The sequence below is a fragment of the Diadema antillarum genome, unplaced genomic scaffold (assembly GCF_040938485.1).
Source record: "Diadema antillarum isolate AM-2024a unplaced genomic scaffold, OU_Dant_1.0 seq00001423_RagTag, whole genome shotgun sequence".
Taxonomy (NCBI): domain Eukaryota; kingdom Metazoa; phylum Echinodermata; class Echinoidea; order Diadematoida; family Diadematidae; genus Diadema; species Diadema antillarum.
The window spans coordinates 498,267-510,897 of record NW_027272175.1 but is presented as its reverse complement, the minus strand read 5'-3'; the positions used below and the strand labels follow the sequence as shown (position 1 = coordinate 510,897).

The window sequence follows — 12,631 nt, the reverse complement described above, 5'->3', positions numbered from 1 at the left end:
TGAAACAGCGCTCGTCTAAAGGAACCGTCACGGTAAGTGCATATAGGTGACATTTCCACATTTACGCCTACATTCTCGACTATGTTACGCATTTTCATGCGATGTCCTGAAAGAGAGCCGGAGGATGTTTAATGATCTAAATTTTCTTCGTTTGTCCAAAATGCTGCTAGGATTTGGTGAATATACCTAATACCCATTGAAGTAGTTTATTCTACGTTAACCCCTACAAGAAGACATTTTGAAGGATTGGATCTGCCTTTTCGTATGTTCAATCAATCGCACATCACATGACTGTTTAAAACGGTAAAGAAATGTAGTATGGAGGTCATTTTCAATGGCTGAATTTAGTCATGACGATCAAAATACCCATTACCTTCTCCCATCCACATGCACCGTAAGAAAGATAGGTTCAACGTTCTACCTTTAAAGAGTGTCACACTGGGAGCACATTTAGGGGGTGCAACTTGCACCTTTCAGACCAGAGAGGTGCAAAGTTGCAGCTCCCATTGTGCCCGTGGTTTGAAATGTGCAAAGTTACACAAGCAAAGGTACGCCCTGTGTGACACCGATAAAGATGCAAAGTTTAATCGATATTTCTTAGAGTCTTAGAGTGTATATGGTAAAACATTTATAACGTGATTTCTTTCGTGTCTTTGGGAAGTAATAATATCATTGCTGAAAAAAATGCCTTTCTATAGTTATTATCATGCCAATGCACTGATACCATGCATCTTTTACACCGAATTCAAGATACATTTTTATCATCATATTTTTTTCTGGTGGCACTCCAAACAACCAGTAATCATCATTATACGACCATAGAATTCAACAAGTAATCACAGTACTCCCCCTGGATTTGATTACAGTAAGATTACCATTATCATATCTGACTAACTGATAAATGTTATATATCAAAATTGTGTACTATGGAAAAATTACAATGTTTATGTGTGATGTCAATTAATTTAATTCAATTCAAAGGTTTCATTTTCACTTTTTTTTTCAACAGAATGTATAAAGTATGAATTCAACATGCATTTTAAGGAATGATGCATAGGTAGCAAGGAATAACATACATGTATGTCAGTATGAAGTCATTACGAAGTGAGGCATTTTTCATACAAACATATTTTTATACATTCTGGGAAATATGAAGAAAGAAACAACCTCTGACTCTGTGAAAAAAAAACCCCGAGGTACCCACTCAAAAGACTGTGCTTGTACTATGTGGGCACCTCACAGGGAGGTGCTAATGTAATCATTAATGCATAACCATAATCATCAGTATAGGGCTACATGCGTTGTGAACGTGCGAAAAGTGTACAGGCATTGAGAGGTGAAAAAAAATCGTCTGTACTGTGTAACTCATAATGGGTGGTCGTATCATGTATAGCATAGGGCTATAACCGGAAGAAATTGGTATCGATTGATTCTCAGGAATCTCAGCCTTTGTCGAAAGATCCGAGTAAAGGACAGAATTGCAAATATGTATGCATGTTTATATGTATTATGTATGTGTGTATATATATACTATACTAGACAGCAATGGACTAAACCACATGGGGGGGGGGGGCAAGGACAGTTAGATATAATTGCTAGCAAAACTTGCAAGAGAGAGGATACTACTCAACATCACAGCCACGTGTCTTGTGCAAGTTTTGCTCTCAATAAAAATATATACAATTGAAACATGCATATAATGTATGTAGATATATCTATACACAAATATTATACAATTATATATACATATACATATAGAAACATGCACATGCATTTGTGTATGTGTGTCACTAGTAGTGAACGAACTTTCGTTATCGTCTCTAATCGTTCTTGTCTTTGTTTCTTTGTTGTTTTGTATTATTTTTCTACATGATAGATGGCAACCTTGATAATCACCGGTATAGTGATCCTCCTGGCCGCATGGCTAGTCAAGCAGTACATCGGCTCGCCCAAGAACCTCCCCCCTGGACCACCGGGTCACCCTCTCATTGGCGTGGGCTGGACGCTCTTCAGGTGAGTTGATGACCTAACTGTTCTGTAAACACGATTTGGTTCGGAATGGGCGTGAACGTGGACTCTCCATATTATTGAGGTCTCCTGTTTGAAGATCATTTCACCAGAGACAGCAAACCACTCGAACCAGTGGTCCTTTCACCCTAGCCTTTCTCTGGTTTCGTTGTGAAGACATATACTGAATTCAAAATCAACTATTTCATATGTTCTTTGTTATCTTCGAATGCTGTAACAGTACTTGATTTTTGTTGTTGTTCTTGAAAGGTTTATCTATTCATATGTTCGTTGTTATGCATCGTAGCCCGAGGGCTACATTGCATATAACTTTACAAAGTCAACACAATAAAATCCTACAACAATATTTAAACTGCAAATAATTAACATATGATAGTGCAAGAGATCTGCAGAGGCCTATGCTGTGACAAAAGTATAAGGAAACTTAAATACATACAAAAATAATCATTTATGAAAATATCATGGAATTACGAAATGACAACACAGGTGACATTAAAAACATAGAAAAAATCATATAAACTTAATTCTTACTTTTGAAATGAACAAACAGCATCAATCATTCATACGGTTACAAATCATTAAGCATATCACACGTATGATAACAATAAAAGTAATGAGAAGAACGACATTATTACAAAATCCATTAATCAATCAATAAATGAAGCAATATTCAATGTAAAATATATGCATATTGCACACCTTTAAAAACAGACAGAACCCTAAAGAATTGCTGTGGTGACTGATGTATCTCCGCCACGTCACATTACTCTCCCAATAAAACTACGAAACATCTTATGTAAAACGATTCCACATGATTACCAAAAGGAAAAATGAAATATGGCCTAAATAAAAAAAGAAATTCAGTGTACAACCCTAGTGTTTAAATATTCCTTGACCAATTCATTTATAAGGTACTAAATAGCAAATATTCGGGAATACTAGCATATTCACTTGACCTTTAACCCAAGCTCTCAGACCCAGGGATGAATGATCCACATTTTTTCTTCAAATGATCACTAACTGACAAAAGGCCCATGAAATTAACTCAACTTTTTCAAAATATAAGATAAATTATAAACCGTGAATGTCATCAATGAATCTTTAACGCAATTTGGTCGAGATTTTCAAATAATAATAATAATAATAATACCTTGTAATACAGATATACACCGAGTTACATAAAATTCCCTTCCAGCGTTAGAGATACTGGAAAAATAATGAGGTTTGCAAGAGCATAATGCATCAGTTCATGTTCATTTTTATTTTTCAATTCAACATAATCAATAGCATACGCACCATGTGAATGAAAGGAAAGAAATATCAACGTGTGTGTGTGTGTGTGCGGGTGTGCGTGTGTATGTGTGTGTGTGTGTGTGTGTGTATGTGTGTGTGAGTGTGTGTGTGGTATTATAGTGACGGAGACATTCATTGTTCTACTCTTAAAATTAGCTTCTCTTCTGACTCTGTGTCCAATACATGCCTATATTACTCTGCGACTGTGCATGTGTGTTCGTGCTTCGGTGATGCCTCTATAACCACGCAGAGCGAGGGATAACATTCTGCAGTTTCTTGGCGGCTGGGCCAAGGAGTATGGGGATATTGTCCATTTCAGATTCGGAGGGTCACACTTCTTCTTGCTGAACTCGTTGGAGATCATGAAAGAGGCCTTTCAGAACCCACTCCTCAACGGGCGTCAACCTGCCAAGTTTCTGCGGGAAGTCACTGGTCTTTTCAACAACGGTAGTAGAATCGATTATTCCGTGTTTCTATAATTATTTGTGCCTAAAGTCTGCTGTTGATGATCGCGATAGTTTTGTTTGTCTTTTTGTTTCGTTTTATTTTGTTTTGCTTTGTTTTATTATGTCGTTGTTTTAGCTGATTGCGTAAACGGCACGTTGCAAGTTTTGAAATTTGAAATTTCCGAGGCTCGCATTACTGGTAAGATCACTGGAAATAGTATAAATATGTAACACTAAGCAGTCCACTGATCATGCGCTCACGCTGTAATAACTTACTAGGCCCCCAAATCATTGACTACAGGGCCGGCGGAGCGTTTTCAAAAGTGTGGGGGCCCACTTCCGGGTTTCATGAGCTAACAAGCAAAAAAAAAAAAAAAAAAAAAAAAAAGTAGATCCCCAGCTCATCTCTCCCCTTCCATTTCCGGGTTTCTTCACCTGACAAGCAAAAAAAAAAAAAAAAAGTCCTCAGAGGAAAAACATAACCTTACCGCTCTCGCACTTCAAGATTTCCATCTATTTCTATTAACCCTAACTAGGCCGGGGGGGGGGGGGGGCTCCGAGCCCCCCCCCCCCCCCTCGACGTTTCGCGCGATATGTCGCTATCGCGAGAAGTTATCGCCGCGACATTTCACGACTTTTTTCTTTCAAATCTCCCGCATCTTTTGACACCAAATTTGCGATGCCCGGGCGCGCGGTTCCGAAGTTATGCATAAATATGCACGTGCATGTCAGACCAAAAATTGCTCAAAAACGTGAATTCGTGTACAATTTCAATGCAAACTGTGTTTACAGGCAAATTTCATAAAAGCATGATTATTTTGGGGTTTTATTGATTAAAATCAATTAATAACATATTTTCTTGTTCGGAACAATGTCGCGGACAAATTTCATCGAAAAAACAATGAAAACATAAAGTCGAAAAACAAAGAAATACCTAAGAAATATAAAAAACAATAAAATACTTAGGAAATTTTTTTCTGATTGCGCAATTTTTTTCTCTTACATTTGCTAAGGACACTAAAAAGAATATTTACACAAAAGATGTGCCTGTTTTGAGCTTTATTTAGTGATTTATACCAAATTGTGTGATTTCATGCATCATAATAATAATAATAATAATAGTGGCTACTTGTATAGCGCACAGGTCCACTTTTCATAGCTCATGGCGCTTCAAAAATGAAAAGATATCATATATTTACATGCATATTATATATATTCAAACATTTCAACAAAGAAGAAAACGGTAAACAAAAACAAATATATACCAAATAAAGAATACAACATACTATACCTATCAAAATACAATATTGATCCAATATTAATGACATACACAATTGCAGACCGCAGTATGAAAGGAACAGATAAGTTTTAAGTTTGGATTTGAATGAATTAGCATAATTTAGTGTAAATGATAATTTTTGAAAAAATTAACTTCATGGAAGTTTAGATTACATCATAGGCAATGTGTATGCCAATTTTCGTCGCGATCGCGCGATCGACGGCCGAGATCTGGGGGGGGGGGGGGGGGGGCCTGGGAGGCCTCTCGGCTCTATCATCTACCTAAATAGCCCGGCCTAGTTAGGTTAAGTGCCACTTACGTACTTCCGGGTTAAACAAAAGGGTGGGGACCCAAAGTGATGACACCTTATGTATTCCTTTGTATGGTGCACAAAAAGTGTGGGGGCCCGAACCCCCACAGCCCCTACGGTTCCGCCGGCCATGGACTACTATACAACGCTCAACGTCTTGCATTTTCAAAATGCGCATGCCCACCAGCTATTCGTTACACTAAAATGGCCATGACATAGTTTTCTGGCACAGTATGATTTAAGTATGCAAACCGTGACCCCTCTAAGCAAAGTACTGTGGTATAGATTGCATTCAGACTTATCAATCATGTCAATGGACTTATTACATTCTGGCTAAATTCATGTGATACGCCCTTTGGTTATGTTTATCATGCACAAATCAGGCATTGAGAAAGTACCCTCATAGTGAGAACAAATTAAAATAAAAAACACAAGAAAACTATTCAGAGTTTTGAAAGTTTCAAATTATGAAGAAGATAAGTTCGAGTTATACATATCGATCAAGCTATAAGGCAGTACAGAAATACACAAACAAAACAATTAATCTATGTCCATGATTTTTAATGGATTTCACTTTTCGTTCCCATAAGGGGATGGGCATTAAATCACTGCAAGGGTTAATGGACCCGCTAAAACCAACTTTAAAGCCACTGTTTACCGTTGGGAGCAGCGATTAAAAAAAAAGATGTTCGAGTTATCGCATTTGATGCATATGTACAGTTCTGCTGTACGAAAGGAATAAAATCTGCTGTATAAAGATTTCACAATAAAGCCACAAATGTAAGGAGATATCACTAATTCCTCAATAAACTATAACTTGTATAAGACGGTTTATTCTAGAAACGATTATTAATGTAACTATTGTTCACATTTTGTATGTTTAAGGGCACTAAACACTGATTGGTTGTTTCATACGTACCCTTGTAACTCACATTTTAGAACTATTTTGAAGCACTAAAGCTCTTTTGTTTTGTGTTTCATCTACAAATATGGTAAACAACGCCTTTTAAGGGATGGTACAGTTTTGTCAGAAATGTGGATTCAGACTTGAACTTTTGGGGCATAATCAAAAAACATTTTTAAAACTGTTTCTGTACGGATGCGCTGTTCGGCACGCAGTACAGCTATTCCGATAGGGACTTCTGCAAAGTATGTCACCATACCGGTATATATCATGCTGTTGGTATTGAAGTACCAAATTAGATTCTTAAATTTTCTGTTAGGGACTACTTCAGTAATAGAATTTATAGGAAGTTCTCACTAAATTGATTATAATTCTACGATCTACCTGAGAGCAACTTCGAAATTATAGATTTACAAAAAAAGTTTTGCTCGTTTTGTCATCTCGATAACAGAACAATGTTTCTCAATTTGTATTTACTCTATTTTATATGGTATCATTGCATCTCAAACGATATTTTCAAAAGATGACAAAAAATGACGACTAAGACGACGATGACAACAACAACAACAACAACAACAACACTCGTTTAATTTTTTCCTCAGATTCTGGACGCCTTGACCAAAACTTTCAACCTGATAGGAACCGGAGGGAGTTTGGTTCAGCTGCCAATACCCAGGATTTCCCAGTTTCCTATTGGTCCTTTCCGAGAACTGGCGGAATGCACCCGAAACCTGAACCGGTTTGTCCTCGATATGATCGAATCGCACAAGCAAACTTTCGATCCTGCGGACACACGTGACTTCATCGATCTCTACCTCAAGAAGATGACTGGAACCAAGGTAAGAATGGGAAGTGGCTCTTTAACATGTCACCCGTGTTAATGCTGAATACCTTCATGCTCTGTTGAATGTTTGTTTGATGCTTTACACGGAAATAGGCACAAGACGAAGAACTGAACTATAAATTGGATAGACTAGTAAAGTAGTATGCAACTGCAAGGTTATTCTATAAGGCTGCAATTATCATCCAACGAACAAGACTCTGAAGGCCTATCACTGCAACTGTATTTGACTAATTTGATCTTTAGAGATCAATTTTCCATACCTTTGCACACTTATTAAATCGATATTTCCATTCGCCATCAAATTCATCATTACGTCAGACACCTCCAGTGCCTAAGCCGACAATGATCGTCAAAGTGGCCTATAATTTTCTAACTTTTGTGATGATTCCTGTTGTATAGGCAAAAATGAGATGAAGGACGGACTCATTGAGAGCTAAATTTTAGCTTCTTGTGAGAGCTAAATTTTCCATAAAGACGTCAATCCCTGCCGTCAGGCAATGCTTAGCCTATAGCTGACGGTTTCCTACGTCCTTGTTGAACCAAATACTTGTAATTTTACAATTCTACAGGTCTATAAGCATAATTATTGTGCATCCGAGCTGGATGTTTGGGGGTTGCGGGGGGGGGGGGGGTAGGCATAGTGGTTATGACTCGTGACCCTCCCCCGCCCAATCGGAGAACCAATGCTAACGTCCTTGGATATGTTGTTTTACCCACCATGTCCCCCCACAGTCTCGACCCAGGTGTGGAAATGGGTACCTGGCAACGCTATAGGGTAATAATAATGGCAGGGCCCTCTGGTAGAGAGCAGTGGCAACACTGAAGAGGCTACCCTGGATACAGAAGATCTTATTATTATCATTATTTTTATCATCGTTATTTTATTTTGTTAAATATGATTTTTTTTTTCACTGAAATGTGACATAAACAGAAATTTAAATTGAAATGAAATTATCTGCCTTTTCTGATTGATGCAACCACAAAATGTTGTACGTGGTGATATTACGAGAGGCTGTACTTTTGTTTTGATCCTCAGTAATCAAGTTATGCTTTGTGTTTAATTCTTTATAACAATATAATTGCAGTTTATTTTGACTTAAGAAGCATGCAGAAATGCAAACAAACAAAGAAATAACAATTTTTTCGATTTTTCTCTCTCTCTACAAATAATAATAATAATAATGAAATGAAATAAGACCGCAACTGCTGATCTGTGATTTTACAACCTTGGTGTGAAGAAATTCTCACCTCAACCTTCACCCCTTTGCGTAATATTCTCTTACAAAGAAACAATTAATTTTCTTGCATTCTGCTCGAGCAGGGCTCTGATTCATCCTTCGACGTGAACAATCTGACTGCATCCATCACTGACCTCTTTCTAGCTGGAACGGAGACTACGGCCACGTCACTCAAGTGGTCAGTGATGTTCATGATGGACAACCCCGACGTCCAGGAGAGAGTCCAGGCCGAGATCGACAAGGTCGTTGGCCGCAGTCGACTGCCGACCCTGGATGATCGTAAAGACTTGATCTACACCAACGCCGTGCTCCTTGAGGTCATTTCTGCTATACATATGAATGGTTTTTCGCAAAATGAGCTAACTCCATTCTTGTTAAGTTGAGATATTTGTGATTAAAGGTACTAAAAAGCAAAGAAAATAATAAGAAAATACAGGATATTTTTAATCATAACTTCTAGAATATTCCTTTTTATATTACAAGTGAGGTATTACTGGAAAGGTTTAATTTTGCCATCTTAAGGACTTACTTTGAAATCTTTAAAAATGGCGCTTAGCTCATTTTGCAATAAAACCTTTCATATATATATATATATATATATATGTAATATGACAACGTAATCAAATAAACAGGTGTTATACATGCGGGTGTGATTGTGTGTGTATTTTTTAGCAAGAAAGCGATCGCAGATGAAGCTATATCTTATTGACGAACAGCAATCCGTTAAAATCCTATTTCATGCTTGACAAACGGAAAACATTCATCGTCAGCATGAATCAAACTTGACGTAGATACGTACAGTATGTGACAACTATAGGTATTCATAGATGAATAGAAAGACAGATAAAAAGATAGATAGATAGATAGATAGATAGATAGATAGATATATTGATAGATAGAGATAGAGATGTACTTTTCTACAGGACATTAGTTAACCTGAACGTCAAGCGTCACACGGTTTTGACAACATTGCTGAAGAAGAATAAAATTGCCGCGACCTCAACACTGATCGAACAAAGCAATTTCCCGGAGATCCTCTTTTGAAAACATTATACATTCCTTTTTATATTAGCTGTTGACCAGAACTTGAGATTGTGAGCTGGATTTTAATTATCGGGAAGCACTTAGCTAAACGAGGATAAGAGCAAGAACTTTCAATCTTGTGTCCCCGGTTCGAATATCTGATAGATAACGCTTTGCAGCAGTTTACACGTATTCAAATGGTATTATCATAGCGAGAGACTATATCTCTTTATGCATTAATAGTCCACGGGAGGACTTGAAACATGGTTCAAACAGTGGTTGCTTGCGTATGGGTATAGTTTATTGCTTCGTTACTGGCCACAAATAGGAAAAATGACTACAAGACTGCCACAAATTTAATTACATTATGATATAAACAGGATTATTTTTCTTCCACATGATTTGTAACTCAGTGCATGCGACTTGGCACGGTGGCGCCACTGGGCGTGGCCCACACAGCTCTCGAAGACGCCACACTCGGCGGTTACTCCATCCCGAAAGGTGGCGTCTTATTCGCCAACATCTGGCAAATTCTCCGCGACAAGCGCTACTGGGATCAACCAGAAGAGTTCAAACCCGAGCGGTTCTTGTCTCGGGACGGGCAACTGCTCAAAGTGGACGAGTTCGTGCCATTCAGCACAGGTGGGTGAAAAATAGTGACCAAACATACCTAAACAAATGTACACACAGACACACACACACATACACACACACACACACATTCACTCACACACTCACATACTCACATACTCACACACACACAAACATGTTATAATCAAAAGAAATTCTGCTCACCTTTTGACCCTTTTCAGTATTTCGACAAGGACACATAGGAGCTTTTTAGAGCCTGTGTTCTTTGAAGAAACCTGCGATGATGTTCAAAAATTCTTTACAAATTAAAGACAAGAAAAACACAGAGCGGAAAAAAAGAATAAGGCTTGTCATTATAATTTTTGTCGCATGAAATCACAAGATGTATTCCCTTTTCATTCTTCTAATTTTCGGTTCTTTCCTTATTTTGGTCTCACCTTGTCAGGACGTCGAGTCTGTCTCGGGGAGCAGCTCGGGCGAATGGAGCTCTTCCTCTTCTTCTCCTCTCTCCTCCATCGCTTCACGTTTAAGAAGCCGGCCAACTCGCCGCCACTGTCGTTCAAAGGCGTGCTCGGCCTCTCCCTCAACACGGGACCGTTTACCACGTGCTTCGTCGAGAGAGACACCTCGTGAATAGCTTTACTTTGATGATACAAGGGCTAATAATCGACTCAAAAACCTTGTGCATGGTAGATTAGCAGGATAATAATCTGCTACATCTCTTGCGCTTAAAGACATGATTCACCATTTGTAGATGAGACAAAAACTCAGCATCAGTGCTTTAAAATAGTTCTAAAATGTGAGTTAGGGATAGAGCAACCATGCACTGTAAAAATTTGAATTTGTAAAGAAAAAAGTTAAGTATATTGTTAGATATACAAAAAGTAAACAATAGTTATAATGAAAATGCTTCCAGACTAAACCATCCAAAGTTATGGCTTATTGAGAAAAATGCAGATATTTCCTCATATTTTAGGCTTAATTTTTATAGCGAAAATTTTATATGGCAGGATGTTTTGTGGTACAACAGACCTACACATATACATTAGATTTCCTATCTTGGATTTTTTTATAAAAATCACTGTTCCCAAAGGTAAACAGGACCTTTAAATAGCTTACATTGCTTGTTGTCTTCATCAACACAAAAACAGCAATCATTTATGTAATTCTTGTGTCGGTAATTATCTAGAAATTGTACCCAAAATATATTTTCACTTATCTGTTTTGTCTGTGATAATGCTTTTGTGATTTCATAACTTTTAATTTGTGACGACATTTTGTATATTTAATCCATGTTCCATGCCGCCACTAGAAAATATTTGAAGCATGTGCCAAAGTGGACCTGCAGCGCAGATAGGAAAATAATTGACTTGTGTTTCATTGAATAATCTCCAGCCACTTTCTAAGGAAGATGATTATGTCTTTGTGATGGTAATTACTTTATGCCATCCCTACTTACATGCTTAAATAATAAGTGATGTAGAATGGTAAAAGCAAGGGGATGTACGACCAGAGATTGTTTTAAAAAATGATAAAATAAAATTGAAAATTACTCGACGGGGCATACCCGGGCACTAATTTTGTAATCTATTCATAAGCAATCATACTTGATATACTTATCAACCATCCTAATGAACTTATTTCGCAATTATACTTGAAGATTATTTCCTATCAGTTTTCTTTGTCGGAAAACTGCCCTTTCAGGAGGGTACAGTTTTAAACACTTTCACTATGATACATCAGCTCTGATTTACACCATTTGACATATTTCTAGACGGGATTGACTTGTTTTATAATAATGCTTTGAAATGAATATTCGTTTCATGAAATAAATCAGCAAGCAAATTATAGCTAACTTAATTATGTTCATGTTCAAATTGAATCTTCATATTGTTCAGCAAGACGGCGGCATCGAACTCCAATCATCAAAGGCACATGACACACTTGTAGAATTATTTTGTACAACTTACATCTGTTTGAATAGATGGAACTCCACCTCTTAAGCCTCCTTGGTCTTTTACACCTCTTGTGTATTGTACGACGCATGTTTACTTGGTAAATAGAGTATGTAAAAAGCATATCTGTGTTCATTAAGTGCCACGAGCACAGTTACAAACCATATTCGATGATTCGATACTTACTTGGCGTATTGGCAGAAGAACAATGTTTTCAATGTTTCTCATTGTGCCCTATACGAAGAGCAGGGAGAATCGAAAGTGTTTCAGTAAAAATTAGAGGTTTCATCCTAAGAAACAAAATGTTGGAACTGTCAGGTTTCAGTAGCTTTTCATTCTTTCTTTTACTATAGGCATAAATTCAATGATATCACTTAAAATGTATCTTTTGGCAGATCCGCATGCTTTGATACGTCATCTCCATTATGTGTGAGTGTGTATTAATTTTGTCTGTCATTTTATTGAATACTGGGTACTTTGATTTTGTAGCGTAAATGCCAACATTATCGTTAATGTAAACGTACACATACGCACACACACATTACACACACACACACACACACGCACACATACATACGCACAGATTTTGATGGTGATGTTATAAAACCGTCTTGGACAGAGGCCATCAATGGGGGGGGGGGGGGCAAGGAGCAGTTACCACCCCCCCCCCCCCCCGAAAATATGGGGGCAAACATATCACGCCCTTACCCTCAATTCAGT

At 37.6% G+C, this 12,631-nt stretch overlaps 1 protein-coding gene across 1 annotated transcript; it reads left to right on the top strand.

The window, feature by feature from the left end:
* Window positions 1-1,876: 1,876 nt before the first annotated feature.
* On the top strand, window positions 1,877-10,589 carry LOC139709274 (cytochrome P450 2U1-like). Its single transcript, XM_071621223.1, has 6 exons — window positions 1,877-2,013; window positions 3,572-3,768; window positions 6,900-7,099; window positions 8,426-8,659; window positions 9,779-10,007; window positions 10,402-10,589. Exons 1-6 carry the CDS (start codon window positions 1,877-1,879, stop codon window positions 10,587-10,589), a joined length of 1,185 nt encoding a protein of 394 aa, XP_071477324.1.
* Window positions 10,590-12,631: the final 2,042 nt, after the last annotated feature.

What these genes read in the sequence shown, in the direction of transcription:
- LOC139709274 (XM_071621223.1), top strand. Translation starts at nt 1,877, where the DNA reads ATGGCAACCTTGATAATCACCGGTATAGTGATCCTCCTGGCCGCATGG. An exon ending in GTGGGCTGGACGCTCTTCAG is followed by an intron (nt 2,014 to 3,571) that starts GTGAGTTGATGA and finishes ATAACCACGCAG; the next exon opens with AGCGAGGGATAACATTCTGC. An exon ending in GTTCGTGCCATTCAGCACAG is followed by an intron (nt 10,008 to 10,401) that starts GTGGGTGAAAAA and finishes TCACCTTGTCAG; the next exon opens with GACGTCGAGTCTGTCTCGGG.